A 21,468-nucleotide genomic window follows, 5' to 3' on the forward strand; every position below is an offset into this window, starting at 1 on the left:
TCCATATGTAGCATGTATCAGTCCTTTATTTCTTTTTATTGCCAAATGATGGTTATAGACCTAGTGGAACTGCTAAATCATATGGCAACTCTACGTTTAACCTTTTGAGGAAATGAGTCTGTTTTCCGAAGTGGCTGCACCATTTTATGTTCCCACCAGCAATGTACAGGCTTCCAATTTCTTCAACATTTGTTACTTTTTTAATTATAGGCATTGTAGTGGATATGAAGTGATATCTCATTGTGGTTTTGGTTTTCATTTCCCTGATGATCAACTGTGTTGAGCATCTTTTCATGTGCTAACTGGCCATTTGTTATAGTGGTTTATGCTTCTTTCAAAAACTGCTGTCCTATCAAACATTTTCAAAACTCACGGTGTTTTTTAGTGCTAAGGCAATTGTTCTGATGTGCTTTCCTTTGCTCTCTATGACATACCGTGTTCCACCTTCTGATATTTTGCCTAAATACTGTACATACAAACAGCAAGACTTGGCTTCAGGCTACCCATTGTTAAGCCCAAAGTCAACAAAATGCATGGAAACTTTACAATCCTTCAAAATGCTATAGTTAAGCTTTTGCTAAAGCAAGTGTTTTTTCTAACTCCTTGAGCTGCATATTGCCTTGAGTAATCATCATCCGGATGGTATCCTGTAGAAGAAAGTGAAATCTGGTTACCATCTTACCTAGTTAAACAAGCTCTACCATTTTATTAAAATCAAGAACCAATACTGGGAATTTGAACTGCTGCATATTAGGAAAGCCAAAAGCTTTCCAAATATATATGAAACGTACAGCATAAAAGTCAGCTGATGTTGTAGAAGATAGATACATCAATATTAAATTTTAAAACATCGCTTAGGTGAGTGGAAAATCGGTAATATTACAAGCAACGATCAAGACATACCAGCTCAGTGACATTTATATTCCAAGATGTCTGCTAAACTTAAAAAAAAAAAAAAAAAAATTCAACAATCAACACAAAAGAGTCAGGGCCTGTCCTTACCATGATCTTGTTTCTCACCTCTTCGGTGGCACTTTTGTTCCTTCTGAATTCTTCCCTTGCCCAGTCCTTCAGGTATCTGCGATCAGAATCATTTGGAACTTGCCGAATTGCTTGCAAGATCCTTCTGTAGAGAAGGAGAACTTGTTGCCTTCTCATGAACTGCACAGGGGAGGAGAAATGGCAATTACAAACTGTACACTCGCCAGCCCGGAAAAGCAAACCAAATTATAACCAGACGCCTTCTCTTGGGTCATCAATTTTCAAAAAGGTAAAGAAAAACTTTTTTTTTTTTTTTTTTTTTTTTTTAAGAAAGTACCAAGAAGTTCATTTGGGCCGTTTGCTTACTCCTTTGTCAAACCTAAGAACCAGTAAAATCAAAAGCTGACTACCAGGCAGAAAAAGGGCTGCTGGTCTTCTAGAAGTTGTAATCACAACAGCACTTTTTCCAAATTAACGCAGTTGTCCAAATCCTTTGGTTATGTCATTTGCACTTTACCACAGCTCTGTAGAACAGAGCGGTCTTCACCGTGACGCCTGGGCAGCTGGGGCGTCAGGGCGAGAAATCGAAGCCTCAGCCGTCCGCGCCGAACGCGCGCTTCCCGTCTGCCCAGTCGCGGGAAGCCCCACCCCCAGGCCCGGGGCCAATCACAGAGGCAGGAGCCCGCGAGCTGCTCCGGTCACCCCCGAGACCCAGTCTGTAGGGTGAAGGGAGAGGAGGCGAATCGAGCAGCTCAAACTTCGGTAAGCTTCTTTATAAGGCTGAGAGAATCGCTGGTACCTGCTTTAGCGTAAGCGTCGTGGGGGGTAAGCGGGAAGCAGCCATATCCGCCAGGGTCCCTCTGGAGCCTCAGCGCGCAGGAGCGGAAGTGGGGAAACGTCCGGGGGGCGCGGCGAAGGTCGGTTTCCTGGGAGACGGCAGGCGTTTGTACGCTGACTGACGGCCGGGCTTTGGGACTGAAGCTCAGGGGTTTGGAGCGAGTTGACGAGCTACATAGCTCTGGGCTGGGAGTTTCTGCTGACTTAAGTCTTGTTTTCTCCTGGGTAAAATGTGGTAACAATGCATCGTCATAGGGCTGTTCTGATAATGAAATCAGAATGGTAAGGCGGCACAGTTCTTGGCCTGGCACATGGTTAAGAGTTCATTAAATGGAAGCCAAGTTTTTTTTTTTGGGGGGGGGGTGGTAGGGAGAAAAAATTTTAGTGTTCTTTCGAGCCTTTTAAAATGTGTGTAGTTGAAAATACTAAAGCTTAAAATGTTAACACATTAACTGCCATGTGAGTTGTATTTAACTCAGTAGTTTTGAGCCTGGGGCCTCATGAAGCATATGTAACTCTCACATCTCTTCACCTTGGGAGCCGCATGGGGTGCGGGCAACTCACGCTGCCGTGCTGTAGCCTACGTGTTAAGTGATGGGTGGCCCCCTGGGGAGAACCCTGCAGTTGGTGTGTGAAACTCTTGTTACAATTAATATTGACAATTGCATACAACTCATGCACAGATTAAAAAAGTTTTCATTTCAAAGTTTATTTCTACTTTCGTAATAAAACACAGTGGTCCCAAGGAAGGTTTTCTTTCTAATGTGGCAGTCAGTGTGTTAAAGTTCGCATTCTTCTCTTTTTTCCCCCCTTGTTTTCATCCTGTTCTTTTCTGTCGCAAACATTTTCTCCCAGTGGCAGTCTTCATGATCGTCATTTGTAACAAGGCTGCCCCACTGTGGTTTTAAACATTTTTCATCACTAATAACCAGGAACTGACCACCCCTATGCCTCAAGCTTTTATTTCTTCATAGTTTTTATCCTCCCCACAATTCACACCCTTAGACTATATTACTAGAAAGTGGGGTTAGTGAATCTTTGCCATATTACTTTTCCAAATGGTACTAAGATAAAACCAAAAACGTCCATTCAATACCTGTTGACTGAGCATTTGCTGGATTCCTTGCCTGTCTGAATCCTGGTACGCCCTATTCCTGTGTTCTGGTTATTTAGCCTCTCCTGGCCCATTTCCTTAACTGCAAAGTGAAATAGCATCTACCTCAGTTGTATATAATGTACTGGACCAGGACCTGGCACATAAGAACTTAGCTCTTTTGAACTTTACCGGGCATTGTATGAGTAGTGCTAACTCCATGACCACATTGTCAGTATTTTTCAAATTTTGTCTAGTAGATTAGCAGTAACAATTGTTGATTTATTTTCTTAGTGAAAAATATCTCTTGCCATTTTTAGTTATACTGATTTAGTGAATTGTCTGTTCATGACTTGGGTCCTTTTATGATGAAAGAGGACTTTTATTCTAGTTTTACATGGACTATTTGCTCTGTTTAATTTTTTGTCATTTATATATGTTTAAGCTTTAAGTCTCTATACAATTACTTGTATTTTTTGAGGATTTTCATCTTCTGTAACCAACTTTGTTTTTACTGTTTAATTTTTAAAATATTTACTCCATACAGAAGCATGATGTGGATCTAAGTTCTTTTCCAGTCACTAAGCTGTAATTTCAGTACCATTTATTAAATAATTCATTCCTTCTTTTGGGCTTTCTGATGACTTTTTCACCAATGGGCAGATTCTTTTAGGGGCTCAACAATATGTTTAGGATTGTTTCATCTTAGACTAGTTACGTTTTGAGTTTCTTTGTATATGTTTTATTGTCTGGCAGGATTCTAGTTTTTTGTAAAAATCTAGTTAGTTAGTTCTATATGTGACCTTTACAAATGTTTTATATCATTTCCCTCTAAATCATCTTATAATCCTTATTGGAATTTTGAAATAGTGTTGAATCTTATAAATTAATACGTGAGAACAGACATTTTTATACTCTTTCTTTCCCCCATCCGGAAACAAACATTCACTCATGTTAAACACTGGTAATGCTGTTGTCTTACGTTCTTTGTCCTCTAAAACTGCTGTTTTGGGCTGAGTCTTACGTTCTTTGTCCTCTAAAACTGCTATTTTGGGCAGGAAAACCTCTTAAGTAAGTTCAATGCAGTGGTAACAGTGTCAAGATTCATACCCAGGGAGCTCATTCTTTCTGGAGGGCTTTTCCAAGCTAGGCGTTTGTCAGAAAGTCTGAGTCAGTAAGAGGATTCCATTTAGAACACAGATTCCAGGAACTATGGTTTACTGTGATCAGGACAGTGGTGGGGATGCTGGAAGAGAAGAGTCAGGGGACATGCTCGTAGGTCTTACTAAGAGGTTTGAATAGTACCCTACTCACAATGGGGAAGCTTTGAAGAGATTTCCAGACAGATTTTAGAAAGAACTTGGATATTGTGAGTAGGATGAAGCAAACCAAGCAAAGACTCAGCAATCAGTTGAGATATCATTGAAGATTAAAAGAGCCCTAGCTGCAGTGCAATCAGGAGAGGAGAAGGGAAGACAGGATAAATGTACAGAACTGAGACTGGATAAGATGATTAATTTGATTAGAGTTTAGATGGAGAGGTAAGTAAAGCAGATGTTATAGGTTAAGCTCCAAGTTTCTAAACAGGGTGGCTGCTGGAATGGTCAACCCAGATGGGTAATGTTGAAGGAACAGGTTTGGGAGGAATTAGAACACAGTGACATTTTGAACATGATGCATTTGAAGAGTCTCTCACTCAAGTACAGCTCCGGCAGACACCTGAATAATTCATAATTGAGAATACCAAAGAGTAGACTTCCTGATGCCTAGATAGAGATTTTTGCAGGCTTTTTGCTTAGATGATAATTAAGGCTAGGAATGTGGTGAGATTGTCCGAAGTGAGATTATTAAGGATGCATGAAGAACATTTGCATTTTGCTGTCCATTCCTTAAATATCAGAACTTACCTATTTGACCAAGGAGTCTGTGTAGTTGAGGATAGGTGGGGAATGCAGTACACAAATGTCAGCACAGTCAGCATCAACATGGCAGATTGATTTATCTCCACTCCCTGATAGCTGCACAGATCCTCAGTAACTTTAAGTGACTCAAGAATGTCATGCTTCCTGCTCTGGGCCAGGAACCCTCACCCCATCAGTTCCTGACCCATCCTATAAATGTTGTTCCCATTTCCCACCACAAGTTGAAAATAGCACTCTTAGGCACCTGCTTACTGGAATTCCTACTGTCCCAGACTCCATGAGCTTAAGCCAGGGCCAAGGTAATCCATTCTGGGCATATCAGTTGGGAAACTCCATCTTAGACCTCTCAAAGGTAAATATGATAAACTGCACCACTGTCATAATGTTGTCTTTCCCTACCACATTCAACCCTGCTGGAAGATTAAACTTCCTGCCCCATAGAAGGCTTTAGCCAATTTGAGTCATTGCATGGTTTCCCAGTCACACCCTTTTCCCTCTGTGACAAAGCGAGCATGTTACAACTCACCTGCCATGGACATAAACACAAGTAAGAAATTGAAGTTACGGGATCATGTTAGCACAGCATAAACTAGTGAGAGCTGACTGATCTAGCAGAGAGCAATTCTCTAGCACACCTTTTATAATCCTGTCGCGTTTCATTAAGAATGGTCACAAATTACATAAACAGTGGTATATGTTTTAATAATTTTTAGATATAAGCTGCATAGCTTTTCAGAATAAAAAATGATGTAACTTCAAGTACATGCTTTAGGACACTTGGTTAAACGAGCAATCTGTGTCTTTGATGACCACCTCAAAAGGGTGGCAAACTTCACAGTGTAACTTGAAAACAGACGTGGGAAAGATGGTTACATCATGGCATGTAAGCATGTTGCCTACAAAAGAACATTAAGTAGAACACAGCACACAGTTTCAAGTATTCAAGCACTGCTTTGTGGCCAAGGAAAAATTGCTTAAAAACCTTTGATGTATTACTGACTAGAAAAAATAAGATGTAGCCACTTAGATCTGGACACAGCATTTCTTTTCCAGAATGAGACTGGCTCAGTCCAGCTGGAAAGCAGTGTGAGGAATGTTTCTTCCCCTTAACTGTTAAGGAAAAAAAAAATGAACCAAAGGAATAAATTACTACAACACCAGGAACTATGGCACTGAATGAAATAAAGGGAAAATCATCTTTTCATCATTGCATAGTCTCCCGAAGCAGCAAACATGAAAGAGGACACTGAAAAGCCACTTCGTTTTTACACAGCCCAAGGATCATTTTTGCAGATTACTTGGGCTCCCATAATGTCCACTTGCTTTATGAGAACACAGCCCCCACACACTTTCTACCTTCCAAGAAAAGGTAGTTCCTTTCATAATAAGCACTAAGAAAACACATCTTCTGACTCTCCAGAAAACTACAGCTGTCTCAGCTACTTGACAGCTTTTGGGTACACCCTTGGCAAGGCAGAGCTTAAAGCAGGGACAAAAGGGCAGTTTCCTTTTTTCCTTTGTCCAAAGGCCTGGAACAGTCCCATGTTCCTGGCAGCATCTTCTCAAGGTACAGGTGTCCAAGTCCCCCTCTTGGGCCAGGGCTTCCAAGACAGGGAGGAAGAGAGCTCTTCCTCAGTTCAGACACTGCTGCTACTGCTCCTTCGCTGCCCCAAGTTTGTTATAAAACCTTAGCCAAGGCAAAGCAGGGAGCCTGAGAGCTTTCTCTAGGCTCTGACATCATGTTGTAAGATAAATACATACAATAAACGTTTTGTACCTATTAGATGACTTTATAAATCAGATCTAAGTAAAGATAATTATATTTTAGAGCTGTAAGTTCAGAAACAGTTGTCCAAAAGGGAGCACAGGGGCGTATGACATTCTGACCATAGTTTAAAGAAAGTCACTTTGGATTGCTCTTTCTGTCCTACGGGTGGTCAGAAGCTGTCACTAACTCAAACCACTGTCTGAGGGCATCGCTGAGTGTCTCAGGAAGCGCATTCACATCTCGAAGAATGATATAGAAGGGGAATGGGAACTCCTCCATGTAGGATCGGATTTCAGGCATCTCTCCAGGTCCTTTAAATATTGGTACTTTAATGTCCAAGATAGAATCCTGCCAACAAAAAGATATTTTGAAATAAAAGGAAAACTAAATCAATGTCCGTGGCTAGCCTTCTGTGTCTTATTCCTGCATAAGAAACTAGCTTTTTATTACGAAGTAAAAGAAAATTTTCAACTCTCATTAAGTGGAGGAGGCAAATCCCTTTCTGAGTGCCCCTTTCAGGAGAATGAAATTAAAAGGAAGGAAAGGGGGCAGACAAGAAAATCTACTTCCTCTACCATGGTGTCTTCCCTTCTCTACTTGGAATAATTTACTTGGAATAAATCACATTAAATCTTCCCCTTGCTATCAAGGCTTAATGTGACCTGCAGAGATAATGCTTCCCCTAGAACAGAACTGCCCTGCAGGCGTATTTCATTCACGAAGCTGATTGATGCTTCCTGCTGTGAGGAGGGCTGCTGAGATGTAAGTATGGAAAGAGCTGGTCTCCACTTCAAAGTGGTCAGGGCCACTGTCAACGCTGCAGTGCCCATACTGACTTTGAATAGAGGGGAGCATTCTGAATCTTGGCTCTCCCTCAGTCATTACCTATAAGCTGTGACTTTCACTATAAGGTGGGAATAATGACCCCTACCGCGCTGGCTTATTGTGAAGATTGATGAGTAGATACAAAGTGCCTAGAACAGTGCCTGACAGAATACCATGAATGCTGGGAACTGCCAGTATGATGGTGCAACCCAGGCTATATATTCAGGTGGAAAAGGTTAAAGGGAATCTCTACTTTATCTCCAGAAAAGGTGGCTTTTAGCAGTCACTCACCCGTGAACTGGGATTGTCCAACACGACAAAAATTACAAAGATGTTAGCATTCTGGGCAGCCTGAACTGCTGCCAGGACTCTTTCTTTGCCCTCAAGGAAAAGGCCTCGTCCATCGGAGACTATCAGGAGGAGTTGTGCAGTTTCTGTAGAATATATGAGAGAAAGAAAGGAATAAAATAAAAATACTTTTTATTGGAGACAGTCTGGCTCTGTCACCCAGGCTAGAGTACAGTGGCATCATCATAGCTCACTGCAACCTCAAACTCCTGGGCTCAAGCAGTCCTCCTGCCTCAGCCTTCTATAGGTACGTGCCACCATGCCTGGCTAATTTTTCTATTTTTTGTAGAGGTGGGGCCTCGATCCTGCTTAGGTTGGTCTCAAACTCCTGGCCTCAAGTGATCCTCCCTTGGCCTATGAAAGTGCTAGGATTACGGGTGTGAGCCACTGCGCCCAGCCGAAAATACATTTTTTTTTTTTTTGAAAATACATTTTAACAACCCAAAACTACCTAAAGTAGGTCAAATTTAATGTGAGCTTTCTCTATACTATTAAAACTAAACGGATCTCTGAAACTGATGATTTTTAGACATGAAAGGAGCCTCTGATTAGATCTATTACTTAGGATGCCTGAGTCAGAGACAAGATATAATAAATAAGATATAATAAGTTTCTGTCAATATAGCAGAATTTCCCTATAGAGCTTGAGGAAATGTCAAATTTAGATCAACTTCAACTGTAGAACAGTATATGTATGAGAGAATTAAAACTTGTCTATGGCTATAAACTATAAAATGATAGTACTGAGCAGGCCATCAATTCCATCTGTTTGTGTCTTTTCCTATAGAGCATACATTTTAAAACATGGTGATAGGTACAGTGAGATGAAGCAAGCAGCTATTGAATACAGAGAACAGGAAAGCATTTTGTTAACAAATGAAAGAATGCAGCTCACCTGGACTGATGTTTTGTGAGAGCTGCTGAGCAGCAACAAACATGTTGGCGACAGACTCTAGAAACTAAACCAGAACCAGAAATAGACAATTAGAAAACTATTTAAACTCTCCTCCTATTGTCAAAAGGTCTGAAATTACTTCTGGCACTGAAGTGATTATTATAAGATAACCATCTCAGGTTTATAGGCCATCAACTGTCCCTTCCGGCCAACTGTAGTAGAGGAAGAAGGATCCTTGTATTGCATGGCATTTACCCTTGGATACGGGCCTTCTCAAGCACAGACAAAACATGTCTCTGGTATACATCCCACTAGAGTTCTAGAAGATATCCCAAAGGAAAAGAAATACTCCCCTGGGAGATAAGAAGCCAATAACCCCCTCAAATAAACCAAACACCTGCCTTCTTTCAAGAAAATAACTGAGCAAAAAAGGGGCAAGAAAACACAAAATGTCCAATGCAAACTAAAGAAAGGTGATTATATTAGAACAGGAACCAGGAGAAATGTCCTATCCTCTTTTTTAACTTGTTATGTCATCCTGAGCAAGTCACTGGCTTTATTTTACATCATTTCTTCTCTAGGCTAAATGAGGGAAATTAATAGGTCTTGGCCCATCTGATAAGGGTACTGGAAGATGGGTTTGTTTTTACAAAACGTTCCAACAGCTTAGAAAAAATAGGGAGCCAGAAACCAATGATGCGAAATCAAATGATCTTTGAGGAACTGAGAAAAAGAAGTCTACACCTTGTTTTATAATGGATACCAACTAAGCTTCTATTCCAGTAATACACAGGCTAAAGTTTAGGACTATTCTTTATTGTAAATTTTACCTGTCCTTAAGATATTGGGGGAGGGAGAGTTCAAAAAATTTTTCTCTCTTATATCAGCTTAAGAATAACTGTGCAGAAGACATTTGATTTCATCTACATACCTGAGCAATCTTGGTTTTCTTTTGTTGGAATGTGCAGAGCCGTAGAATCTGGGACCCGGAGTAATCACTGAACTGCTCATGGAATGGGTGTAACAGCTTTACAGATTCTCCAAAACTTGGGGGAGAAAAACCAAGTACAAAAGGAGTTATTGTCATGTGATCAAAATCAGTTGTGAAAAGGGTTTTCCCAATGGGACTAAAAGGACTTACCTGCACACTGCAATCTGACCTGCTTCCAGGAGGGTTAGTGCATTTCCAATCACAGCCAAAGATTCAAATGCAAGCTGTGAAATAGAAAGTTAGGGATTTAAGGAATCAGAATGTCCTCTAAATCAGTGCCTCTCAATCATTTTTTTACATCAAGATTCCCACAGAAAATGCTATTTTTTGTGCAGCACACAGGAGAACATCGGTAAGGCTATCATAGTTCAAAACCAATCCAGAGGCTTTGGCAGCCACAAATGTAGAAACCTAAAATCCATTACACTGGTAGGAATGGTCTTCTCTAGACAACATCTAATAAAAGTGACCTTAAGAAATATGGTTCATAAATTTAAATTTTTCTTTTTTTTTTTTGACTACATAAGAAGTAATCTCTTATGGGTAAGAAATTTAAAAAGTCAATTTAAAACATTAATATGTAGTAAAATCACACTGTAGAACTGTATTAGAAAATGTCATTACCACGTGCATAAATGACAGCATAGTTTTAGAATTTAAACTCGTCTAAAATACACCAGACTGAATGTTTTAAATATATTATTTCATTTAATCTTCATAAGAATTCTGAGTATGAGATTATATTGTTGTAAGTATATATGTGTGTGGGTGTGTGTGTGTGTGTGTGTGTGTATATATATGTGTGTGAAAGTTGTATTATTATAATCCTCATTTTTCAGAAGATGAAACTGACACTTAAGAAGTTGCCCAAAATTGTGGTAATAAGTAGGGAGCTGGGATATAAACCCAGGTTCAGAAGTTACACTCTAACTTTTTCCAGCAGAACATACACATTTTAGGTCGCTCATTAGTTCATGCTGTATAATGGCATCACTGCCAAAAACACACACTCTTCAGTGTATATAATGATGATATTGTAAGTAATCCTATTCAAGCTCCTAAACATTGTTAAAACTGGTAGAACACTGACTCTGGATAATTTCAGACTTACGTGTATCCTGAATACATTTAGATAAAAAAAAAAAAATCGAAGGTTTCAGATATAACAGTGTTGTGCATAGTCTTAACAGTTTAAGAGTACACTGTAGGCAGGTTATGGTGGCTCACGCCTATAATCCTAGCATTTTGGGGAGGCTGAGGCCAGGAGTTTGACAACAGCCTGACCAAGAGTGAGACCTACAAAAAAATAGGAAAATTAGCCAGGCTTGGTAGTGTGCGCCTGTAGCCACTTGAGAGGCTGGGGCAGGAGAATCGCTTGAGCCCAAGAGTTTGAGGTTGCATTGAGCTAAGATGAGGCCACTGAACTCCAGGCTGGGTGACAGAGCAAGACCCTGTCTAAAAAAAAAGAAAAAAAAAAAGAAAGGGAAGAAAGGAAGAAAGAAACCACATTGTTGCATTTTCTAGAAAATAAACATTGTCAGATTTACTTATTTTGCAACTAGATAGTAGAGGGTTAAGAAACAATTTAAAGGACTAAAATATTTGAGACATCCTGAACTGCCTTTTGAACTCTTTAAACCTTGTCTTCTCAAAGATAGTCATCACATTCTCAGAACAGGTAAAGTGGTTGTTTTATCATATTTAAAACATCAGATGGCCCATGAAATATAATCTGATATTAATTTCCCATCAAATTGCCACTACATTTCTATTCCTTACCTGCTTGGTGTGGTTGTCTACCATACTAGAAGAGTCATCGATAGCCAAACATATCTGATACTGGCGTTTACTGGGCTTAGTCCTTCGAAGCCAAATCTTGTCTTTCCGAAATTGACTAGCAATGTATGGAATGACCTTCCGCATGTTTAGTCGCTTCCCTGTTCGATAGTCTCCCCTATTAAATTTATCCAGACAAGGACAAAGATTAGTTAGCAACTGCTAATTCCTCAGAATTTTCCCTAAGGACAAAAATCATATTAATAATACCTTAAAACCAACAATACCAAAAAACCTGTGCAAGGAATGTGGCACAATGAAGTGTGGTCAATTGAGGACTAAGGACCAGGATTTTCTTGACCACTAGCCAGAAAAACTGGACATGTATGTGGCAATAACAATTAGGTCCTTCCAGAAAAGCTAAGATACATTTTGAAAAATTAGAAAAAATGTTTGCATCGAATATGAAGTTTTGGATTCTCTCTTTTATGTTCTAAAACTGTGGTTTTGGACACATCTTTGAAAAGATCTAGATGAGTAACACCTATAGCAAGTGAGGAACATGGTATGTAGCAAGGTGAGCTGCACATACACCCAAAGGCTCAGCCAATTTTCCATCAAATAGTAATAAACAAAAGAAACTGCATTCATACCAAACAGCACAGAAACTTTTGTGGTAGAGATAGCAATAGGAAATCAGGGTAAGGAACACCATACTGGTGGCCTACGCAACAGAAGTGGCAACCTGGAAGCCAGTACCGTAAGTGGTTAGGTGCTGAGCTCAACAAAATTGGCGATGCTGCCATCTTTTCAGGGCACTGTGAGGGCTTCCAGTGGGGAAGACTTACTTCAGCTTGGCTGCCTGGGTAGGCTCTAATATGAGACGAAGCTGTTCACACAACTGCTGTGAAAGAGGCGCAGTTAAGACCAGGTAACTCTGCCACATCTCAGCTGCAGCCTTCTCCTGTGACAACAAAATTCAAGTTACCCTCACAATGTCAGAGCCAACCAAGTCTTTATAGGGAGAAAATGACCTGCATGAACTTTCTCAACAGAAGCACTTTAAAGCTTCTCTCAGCAAAGTGCTTTCTAATTCAGGTGATTAAAAATGTCTCCCCTTCCACCAAACCACAACCCACACTTCCAAGTGAGAAAGAATGAAACAAAGCAGTTTATTATTGGATTTCATGACCAAACCAATGCCTTATTCACATCACCTACAGAAAGCATAATCCGTACACTTCACATGGGGAAGATGTGAATGGGTAATTTCGGTGCCAGCAGATCCAGCTACTCATTCATGGGCTCTCAGAATCATGTTTCAAAAGTAAAAGCGACAAGTGAGTGTAATCCCTCAAGTAACACATTCAGCAATGTGCTTATTTCCTAGACACAAAAGCCCCATAATTTTTCAGCCAACTATGGCCGAGCATTCAATGTGTATATGTGGTGGGAATGATGAGGACAATAGATACAACAGAAGTTAAAGGGGCTAAACTTACCAGTTTCTGTTTTAATTAAGACGTAGAGCTAGTGGCAAAGCAGACAGAAAGTAATGGATAGACTAAGGCTTTAGGATTCTAATTATATTTTCCTTATGCCTTGTCCCTTTTACAAAGGTTTTTGGAACTAAGAACCTATTAAGTTTGCTGTATCTTAAAAAACAAAACAAAAAAGTCAAGGTATTTTAGGAAAAAATTCAGTGACTTACTTCTTCTGGGTTTCCAGATTCATGTGGCTGCCACGTTTCCAGCTGTCTCTCCAGCTCCTGTCTTAGCTCACTGACATCTTTTAAAAAGGGCTAAGAAGAAAAAGCCACAGATAAGAAGCAGCCCACGTTGGAACCCACATTGGAACCCCCAAATTATTACCACTGGCTGCCTTCCTCCCTGCAGTGTGACCTCAAAGGAAATAGTCAAATGCCCCTGAGATTCAAAACTGAAGCAAATTCAGTGGCACAATAAAAAGATGCAAGACCACTGTTCCTCTTCTGCTTCCCATCTTAGACAATATGGACAAAGGAAACTTTTAACATTTATGAATCCACTCTACTAAAACAAAAATACCCTTAAGTCATCAATAATTAAAATATTCTTTGATCAAGCCAGACTGCCAGTAAGTCAAACTATTAAGGAAAAGAACTCAGTTAAATGGCTCTTCTGCATAGAGGCATTAAACGAAAGATTCTTTTTACTTACCCATCATGAACTGCTAATTGTTCTACAGGTTTCTTACATAAAGATGGTAAGGAGAGTAGCACATGAGAGCCAGAGGCAAGGACCAGACCCACCATTATGGACAGGTCACTATAACCCTGGAATTAACTGTTGGAACAGTGTCATTTGTTTAAAGAACACCTGTCACACCAGTAGCATACCTAAAAATTTTTTAAGAACATGATACACCAAAACAACCAGATGCTCCTTCTAAAGGTAAAGGTTTAAAGGCAATTTAAAATTATATTTTGTCAATTTTTACAGCAGTAATTTGTGAGTTTTAGTACCGGGAAAATGGTGTCCATGAGGAACTGATGGGCTGTATGAATGGTTGAATCTTGGCTTCTCTCTGGTTTCTCATTCTCTGTCTCCGTGTGGGATTTGTCTGTTCTGGGGTCTTGGTCTTTCTCTGTTTCGACAGTTTGAGTCTCCATCTCATCAGAGCCTATTTTCATATAAGGACATAGTTTTACTTATGATAACTTAATGGCTGAGCCTTTGCTGTTGCCCACCAGTCCTATTAATAACAATTAATCAAACCACTCGCTCACTCCCCAACGTATTTCCACATATTGATTCCAAATATTCTTTCTCCATGAGTCATTGCCAGTTCTTACTCCCTAATTTCTCCTCCTCCCCACCCCAGTGGTGAAGGCGGACATTAATATTTGAGACTGTAGTTTATTCTAACAAGGCTTGTAAAACTATGTGATTCTTGAAACTAAGTGCATACTAAAATAAATAAAATAGTCCATTTTACACATGAGGAAACTGATACAAAGAAAAGGTAAATAGGCCGGGTGCGGTGGCTCACACCTGTAATCCTAGCACTCTGGGAGGCTGAGGCGGGCAGATCATTTGAGCTCAGGAGTTCAAGACCAGCCTGAGCAAGAGCGAGACCTCGTCTCTACTAAATAAATAGAAAGAAATTAGCTGGGTCGGGCGCGGTGGCTAACGCCTGTAATCCTAGCTCTCTGGGAGGCCGAGGCGGGCGGATTGTTTGAGCTCAGGAGTTCGAAACCAGCCTGAGCAAGAGCGAGACCCCGTCTCTACTAAAAATAGAAAGAAATTAATCGGACAACTAAAAATATATAGAAAAAATTAGCCGGGCATGGTGGCACATGCCTGTAGTCCCAGCTACTTGGGAGGCTGAGGCAGAGTTTGAGGTTGCTGTGAGCTAGGCTGATGCCACAGCACTCTAGACCGGGCAACAGAGTGAGACTCTGTCTCAAAAAAAAAAAAAAAAGTAAATAATTTGCCTCGACCTGTCAAGTGAGTAAGAGGCAAAGCCTGGATTTGGATCCAGGAAAGTAACCACAGAGCTCTGCTTCTCTCACTATCATGTAGCAGCAGGGCAGACAATCTTATCTAACAACCCTCAGAGGACAGGAATGAAGCAGAAGAAAAAGTCTTTGAGTTTGGCAATTGTTTTTGAATTTGCATTTAGCCCATTGCTGATAAAGTTCTTTTTTTTTTTTTTTTTTTGAGACAGAGTCTCGCTTTTGTTGCCCGTGCTAGAGTGAGTGCTGTGGTGTCAGCCTAGTTCACAGCAACCTCAAACTCCTGGGCTCAGGCAATCCTACTGCCTCAGCCTCCCGAGTAGCTGAGACTACAGGCATGCGCCACCATGCCCGGCTAATTTTTTCTATATATTTTTTTAGTTGTCCAATTAATTTCTTTCTATTTTTAGTAGAGACAGGGTCTCGCTCTGCTCAGGCTGGTATTGAACTCCTGAGCTCAAACGATCCGCCTGCCTCGGCCTCCCAGAGTGCTAGGATTACAGGCGTGAGCCACCGCGCCCGGCCAAAGTTATTTTTTAATGTGCTAAATGTATGTCTTTTTTTTAAAATAAACTGCCTAGTAATAGAACTTGACTAGCTATGAAATGGAAGCTTGTTGCTTTCTCACATGTATTTTCCTCTATTTAATATTTCACTGCATTTTATGCTAATATTGTATACTTTTATGTAATTGGAAACATTTCTTTAATAATCAAGAATATACCTTCTCATCTCAGCTGCAGTAAATGTACTATTCTGTTTTCTTCAACATATTTTAAAAACACCAATGGGATTTTGTTGGAAATTCAAGTTTCAGAGGTCTCCTTGATGGATGGTATCCTGCAACACCACCCCTATACCTGTCCACCTTTTTGCTCCCAAATAAAACATAGTGAAATGACTATAGGCAAATTATTCATCTAAGCCATGGACTTGGGTATGGGACAAAACACCAGACTAGATGACAGTACGAGAGAACAGAGTGCTCAGGAAGGGTCTGTTTACTCCAGGACTCACTGAAGGCTGCTGTGGTGCCCGACTTGACCTCCTCTGGCTTCAGCTGCTCCGTGTCTGCTGCTTTGAACTCCTCCTGCTCCTCTGTGTCCATGAGGATTTCCTCTATCCCCTCCTCTTCCTGATCCTTGCCAGCATCTTTTGCAGACTGTTGCTGCTCCTTGCTGGCCACGTCTGCCAACAAATGCGTACACACACACAAAACTCAGGTCTTTGCAGAAAGAAGTAATGAGAGGACTATGGTTTCGGTCATTTCTAGCTTCCAAAATTCTACTAATGCTCGTTCTGCCACCGACCACCTATGTGGCCTGGACACTTGTCTGTGCCTAAGATTTCCTACTGACCTAATGAAGTAACTATCTGCCCCCTACCTCCTACAGAAGTTATGAGATATAGTGTGACTAACTATACGTATGGCCACAGAAGTAGGATGTTTGACTGGGTTCTCACTACTATGCCTAGAAAATGATCCAGAATAGACGCCTGAGCTTGTGACTCAAAGCAGCTCATGGAAATCATCCGCCATTACTGACTTGTGGGTAGAGAAACTGTTAAGAGTTGACTCTATAAGAATGACTATAATTAACAATTTATTGTATATTTTCAAATAGCTAGAAGAGCAGATTTGTTTATGTCCCCAACACAAAGAGTGATAAATGTTTGAGGTGACAGATATGTTAGTTATCCTGATTTGATCATTAAATACTGAATATACATATTGAAATACCACACTGTACCCTGTAAGTTTTTATGTGTCAATTAAAAAAAAAAAAAAAAACTATAATACAAGGCACAGAAAGACCAACATGGGGATGGGAATCCCAGCATTGTGATCTTGGACGAGTTCTTAAAATTCTTTGGCCTCAGTGCACTCACCCATAGAGTGGAGACAGCCTAGGTCATAGGACTGATTATTTTAGGAAGTCCATGATCATGCAGAAAAAGCTCAGAAAAGTTTTTGGTACAAAGCAAAAGCTCAACACATGGTAGCTATTATATTACTGCTTTACTTTTGTTTTTCAAGTGGGGACAGGGAGAGAAAGAAGTAATCCATTGCAGAGCAATCATTTTCCTACCATCCTCATAGATATTATCAACGCTACTTTACATGTTAGTAATGAAACAGTGAAAAGTCACCAAGAGAACCAGAAGGGAAGACTGTCCAATGACTGACCACCTACCACCTTCTTGTGCTTAGACTTTCTTCCTCCCCTTTTCACTTTTGGGGAAAACACGTATTTCAAATTCAAGTTCACCGTGCATGTCATTGCAGGGACTTACCTGAAGGTGTCTATGAAGAAATCTCCAGTACTAAGAAACCCTGAGATCAACGTTTGGTTTAGATGTGGCCAACTGTTCTCCAGGATATTTAAAAGGCTTATACTGAGCCCAGAAGGCTGGGCATGGTGGCTCATGCCTGTAATCCCAGCACTTTGGGGAGGCTGAGGTGGGAGGATTGCTTGAGGACAGGAGTTGGAAACCAGCCTGGGAAACACAGTGAGAGCCCACCTCTACAAAAAAGAGGTGTGGCAGCGTACACCTGTAGGCCCAGCTACTCAGGAGGCTGAGGCAGGAGGATCACTTGAGCCCTGGAATCGGAGGTTTAAGTGAGCTATGATCATGCCACTGCACTCCAGCCTGGGTGACAGAGCAATACTTTATCTCCAAAAAAGAAGGCTTACACTAAGCCCAGAAACTTGAGCATCTTCACGTAGCTATGGATACCATTGTACCAAAACCAAACCACACTTCTTACAGTTTAAAAAGCCACTTCCTTTCGCTCCTAATGTACTAATGAATTTGCACTAACATCTGGCAGGCACAAGTCAGAAAGCATAAGCTCTCACACCTCAGTGAGCAAAAGGAGCAGCTTTCCCTGTAACATACCATAGGTCTGTGCATCGTATGTGTCACTGCCTTGTTTAATGTGCTCAAATTCATCTGCGTCCTCCACCTGGGCCTGGGGCTGGGCCGGGCTCTGCTCCGCATGGCTGTCCGCATCCACAGTCCTCAGCCTTTTGTGTACATGCTCATTGTGATCACCCATGGAGCGTTCATTGTCAGCCTCTCCAGGTTTCCTCTTAAAACTCTGTGGGAAAAGTCCATAAATAACCATGAAGTACAGGGGACAGGTTAAGTAAATTAAGTACAACCATACAATAATGGAATTTAAAGTAGCTATCAAAAAGAACAGGGCTTCTACATACTCATATAGAACAATCTCTATATCTAAAATGAAGGGAAGGAAGCAAAGAAACACACCCTCGCACACACAAACATCCACATGTTATATATGCAGAAAACATCCCCGAAAGAAGGAAAAACTGGTAGCACCAATTTGATCTGGGGAGGTCCCTTGCATTGTGTGGGGACAGGGATAGAATATGTAGGCTTTTTAGGGGATTGGTTTTTATATACTTATTTTTATCATGTGCATAAATTACACCCTGCCAAGCAAACAAATTTTAAAAAGCAAAAGACAATGAACAGTGAAAAGAGTAAGACTGGCTGGCACTGTGCAGCAGCACACAGCACCTGGCTCTTAGGCTCCACAGCAGGAACGGGGTGAGGGTGCAGGGAAGAAGCCCCAGTGAAGGATTCCATCGGGAAAACCTCATGGTCCTGGTCTGCTCACCAAGGCTGCCATCACTTCTGGTGGGACTGCTTTTTTTTTTTTTTTACCACTACATTTAAAACATCTTTTTCTATAGGTAACCTTCACCTAAGTTTAGTTAAGGAGTGATAGAAACCTGTGTATTTTTCCTGGTGTGTTTCTGGGAGGCCAACCGGGCGATGAAGTTGGATTCATGGCCTTCTGCCTGGTTTGCATCTGCAGCTCCACTCCCATGTTCCTAGGAAATCGAAGCCATAAAAGAAATGAGGTGGGGGAGCTATCACAAGCATCTGGTTACTGTGCTGCACGGAGTACAACGTCTCTCATCATCGCTCTCATCTCAGAGTCATGTGATCACTTCTGCCTACTCTGGAACTCACCCATGACTAAGGCCTGGCCTATGAGCAGAAATAGGAACATCTAGATACAGAACTATGTTACCCTCTCAAGTGGCCTTCACTTTGCAAGGGTTGTTAGTCCCTTGTCTACACAAAGAATATATCACTCCAAAGGCAGGACCGACCTCTATTGGAAACCAGGCTTCATCAACAGGCTGTGCACCCCTGAGGTCGTCATTTAACTTTACTAAGGCTTATTTTCCTCAAACATATAATGGAGAAAATAGAACAATATCATCTATCCCATGGGATATCATGGGATATTGAGGACTTTTGCTATGGTAACAAAAACGTTTAGTACTTAATGGGTGCTCAATGAATGATCATGGCAGTGGTGGTATATGAAAAGTATAGCTCAGAGAAGCTAAAGGAGTTGTCCAGAATCACCCAGCAGGTAGCCAGCAGGTCCTCTCTGACATTCTGCTCTTTCTGTAGCACCCAGCAACCTGAATTATGGCCGTATCAGAACACATCGCCACCAGGTCAGGGAAGAAGTGCTTTGCTTTTTAAATTTAAATGTTTAGAAGCCTGGGAATGAGCAAGGAAAAGCACGGCACCATTAGAGGCATATACTGCATGAAGTCTAAATTCAACCTTTTCTTCCTTGGGGGCTTTCTGAAAAACATGAACCTGATTCTCCCATCGAGAACTACCAGTCTAATAACATTTTCTTATTATGCACATCGCTTAAATACAGCCTGTAACAAATATTCTGGGGTTTGTCCTGGGAGGCATATAAAAATAGATATACAGTCATACACCACATAATGATGTTTCAGTCAATAATAGACTGCATATACAACAGCACTCCCGTGAGACTGTAATACCTTATTTTGACCGTACCTTTTTTCTATGTTTAGATGTGTTTAGATACACAAATACTTCCCACCGTGTTACAGTTGGCCACAGTGTTCAGTAATGTGCAGGTTTGTAGCCTAGGAGCAATAGGCTACACCACCTGTGTTTATGTAAACACACCCTATGATGTTCCCACAATGACCAAACTGCCTAACTAAGCATTTTTAAGAATGTGTTTCCATCATTAACACATGACTGTATAATCATTTTCTCAAAGAATGGAGTGCAATCTAGAAGTCAACAACAGCAGCAAAACAAAAAAATCAAACATAAACCAACCACTGCTCAACAGAATGTGATTTCAGACAGGGAGAAGATGGCTCCTAAGAGGCAGCCATCCGTTACAGTGAGGGCCCATCACCTCTTTCCCCTCCTCCTTCTCGGGTGCAACCCCAGCCAGCTCCACGGCCTGCGTGCTCTGCACATTGTCCACTCCGGTCTGCCCACAGGAGGCATGCTCCTTCCTCTCTGTAGCCTCTGGCACCTGCTCCTCTGTGTCAGAGCCTTCCCCTTCGTCCTGCTTCTGAAGAGAAATCAAACACAGCATTGAATGCTCTGGGGGATGCGCAGAGGGTAGGGGGTGGGGTCCCTGCAGCAAGCAGGCCCCCCACTCCTCACTGAGGGGAGTCTGCAGGGAGGGCATCAGCCACAGAGAGTCTTAAAACAGAAACTTAAAACCCCTTCACAGCACCACCTGATGGTGGCAAAGTATCCTCAGAGAGTCTAGTGGGAACAGGTGCATTTCTCCTCCTCCTCGTTATTTTTAACATACGAAAAGCCAGACATCCCACAATACCTGGGGCTGGAAACCTTGCTCAACGGGGACATCACTCTCTCCACCTTCCTCATCAGCTCCCCTGTCCTCTTCCTCCAGAGACTGCTGCTGCTCCTCTGAGTTTTCTTCAGGAAGTTCAGCAGTGTCTGTGTCTTGGTTGTCAGCTCCTGTGTCCATCTCCTCCTCCTCCCCTTCCATCTTGTCATTTTCACCGGGGCCTTCCTCAGGCTCATGTGGACCTTGACCTTCACTCTGGTCAGCCTCAGTCTCTTCGTTTCTTTCCTCAGCTTCATGACCTGCTTCTTTTGAATCCATCGGTTTTTCTTTTATCTCCAAAGGATTTTCCTCTGGATAGATACAAGAAGAAGAAAGAACACAGAATTTTAAAAACTTACATCGTTTCTTAAGCTGGGAGGTAGTTAGGCAAGTGTTTGTTTTTTTATTATTCTCTAAACCAGAGTTTGACACACTGACCCACAGGCCAGATCTGGCCCTCCACATGTATCTGCAAATAAAGTTTTACTAGAACACAGCCATATATATTCTCTTACCTATTAACATATGCTTACCCCATCCATTTATAGTGCCTATGGCTGCTTTCACACTATAGCAGTAGAACTGAGCTTATGGCTTACAAAGCCTGAAATATTTATTATTTGACACTTTATAGAAAAAGTTTCCTTACCCTTGTTCTAAGTATTCATATATCACATACAATTATTTCAAATGGCACATTTCATTAAAAAATAATAAGTAATCCACTTTAAAAAAAAAAAAATCGGTCGGGCGCGGTGGCTCACGCCTGTAATCCTAGCACTCTGGGAGGCCGAGGTGGGCGGATTGTTTGTTTGAGCTCAGGAGTTCGAGACCAGCCTGA

At 41.3% G+C, this 21,468-nt stretch overlaps 2 protein-coding genes across 2 annotated transcripts in view; both read right to left on the reverse strand.

Annotated features, from left to right (window-relative positions):
- Nucleotides 1-282: 282 nt before the first annotated feature.
- LYRM2 (LYR motif containing 2) lies at nt 283-1,858 on the reverse strand. The gene is made up of 3 exons (XM_012638243.1): nt 1,781-1,858; nt 1,021-1,161; nt 283-647 (listed from the first exon to the last, which is right to left on the reverse strand). The coding sequence occupies exons 1-3, from the start codon at nt 1,823-1,825 to the stop codon at nt 567-569; spliced, it is 267 nt and encodes an 88-aa protein (XP_012493697.1). The 5' UTR covers nt 1,826-1,858; the 3' UTR covers nt 283-566.
- Nucleotides 1,859-5,516: 3,658 nt separating this feature from the next.
- Nucleotides 5,517-21,468, reverse strand: part of MDN1 (MDN1, midasin homolog (yeast)) — a 164,975-nt gene continuing 149,023 nt past the window's right edge. The window contains exons 87-100 of the mRNA XM_012638185.1: nt 20,613-20,938; nt 20,178-20,339; nt 18,697-18,798; nt 17,834-18,035; nt 15,950-16,120; nt 13,940-14,097; nt 13,148-13,237; nt 12,285-12,400; nt 11,440-11,614; nt 9,811-9,884; nt 9,601-9,715; nt 8,670-8,733; nt 7,718-7,860; nt 5,517-6,949 (exon numbers count right to left, since the gene is read on the reverse strand). Coding sequence (XP_012493639.1) covers nt 6,761-6,949; nt 7,718-7,860; nt 8,670-8,733; nt 9,601-9,715; nt 9,811-9,884; nt 11,440-11,614; nt 12,285-12,400; nt 13,148-13,237; nt 13,940-14,097; nt 15,950-16,120; nt 17,834-18,035; nt 18,697-18,798; nt 20,178-20,339; nt 20,613-20,938 — 2,087 coding nt within the window. The 3' untranslated portion in view covers nt 5,517-6,760. The remainder of the gene's footprint in view (nt 6,950-7,717; nt 7,861-8,669; nt 8,734-9,600; nt 9,716-9,810; nt 9,885-11,439; nt 11,615-12,284; nt 12,401-13,147; nt 13,238-13,939; nt 14,098-15,949; nt 16,121-17,833; nt 18,036-18,696; nt 18,799-20,177; nt 20,340-20,612; nt 20,939-21,468) is intronic.

The sequence above is a fragment of the Propithecus coquereli genome, unplaced genomic scaffold (genome assembly GCF_000956105.1).
Source record: "Propithecus coquereli isolate 6110/MARCELLA unplaced genomic scaffold, Pcoq_1.0 Scaffold127, whole genome shotgun sequence".
Classification (NCBI taxonomy): Eukaryota; Metazoa; Chordata; class Mammalia; order Primates; family Indriidae; genus Propithecus; species Propithecus coquereli.

Excerpts from the sequence above, each read along its gene's own strand:
- LYRM2 (XM_012638243.1), bottom strand. The coding sequence starts at position 1,825 with ATGGCTGCTTCCCGCTTACCCCCCACGACGCTTACGCTAAAGCAG. Across the intron at positions 1,162-1,780 it reads CGACGCTTACGCTAAAGCAG|TTCATGAGAAGGCAACAAGT; the intron begins GTACCAGCGATT and ends TCCCCTGTGCAG. Across the intron at positions 648-1,020 it reads ACAAAAGTGCCACCGAAGAG|GATACCATCCGGATGATGAT; the intron begins GTGAGAAACAAG and ends TTTCTTCTACAG.